At 67.2% G+C, this 323-nt stretch overlaps 1 protein-coding gene across 1 annotated transcript in view; it reads right to left on the bottom strand.

Moving 5' to 3' along the window:
- The window catches only part of CCR10 (C-C motif chemokine receptor 10), a 6,877-nt gene that overhangs the window by 5,015 nt on the left and 1,539 nt on the right, over window positions 1-323 (bottom strand). The window contains exon 2 of the mRNA XM_035903438.1: window positions 4-323. This exon is cut by the window's right edge and continues 512 nt beyond it. Coding sequence (XP_035759331.1) covers window positions 4-323 — 320 coding nt within the window. The remainder of the gene's footprint in view (window positions 1-3) is intronic.

Here is a 323-nt window from a genome sequence, read left to right as displayed (position 1 = left end):
CACAGGTCACCTCCCAGCTGGCCAGCAGCTCGGCCGCGTCCAGCAGCAGCAGCAGGCTGTGGGGCAGCTGCAGGACCACGAACACCAGCACAAGGGCCAGCAGCACCCGCAGTGCCCGGTGGGGCTGGGCACCACGGGTGGTCAGCAGTGTCCGGGCCACGGCCGTGTAGCAGCTGGCCATCACCAGGAAGGGCACCGCGAAGCCAAATATGACCTGCACCAGGTTGGTGGCCCCCCGGGCTGCCCGTGAGATCTCACGGGGGAAGACGACATGGCAGAGCTGGAGGTCCTGGTGCTGCTCCACTTGGCTGTAATGAACTGGG

The sequence above is a fragment of the Egretta garzetta genome, unplaced genomic scaffold (genome assembly GCF_000687185.1).
Source record: "Egretta garzetta isolate BGI_Z169 unplaced genomic scaffold, ASM68718v1 scaffold100, whole genome shotgun sequence".
Lineage (NCBI taxonomy): Eukaryota > Metazoa > Chordata > Aves > Pelecaniformes > Ardeidae > Egretta > Egretta garzetta.
The sequence above is the reverse complement of the archived record's forward strand: the minus strand, read 5'-3'. Positions and strand labels throughout refer to the sequence as shown.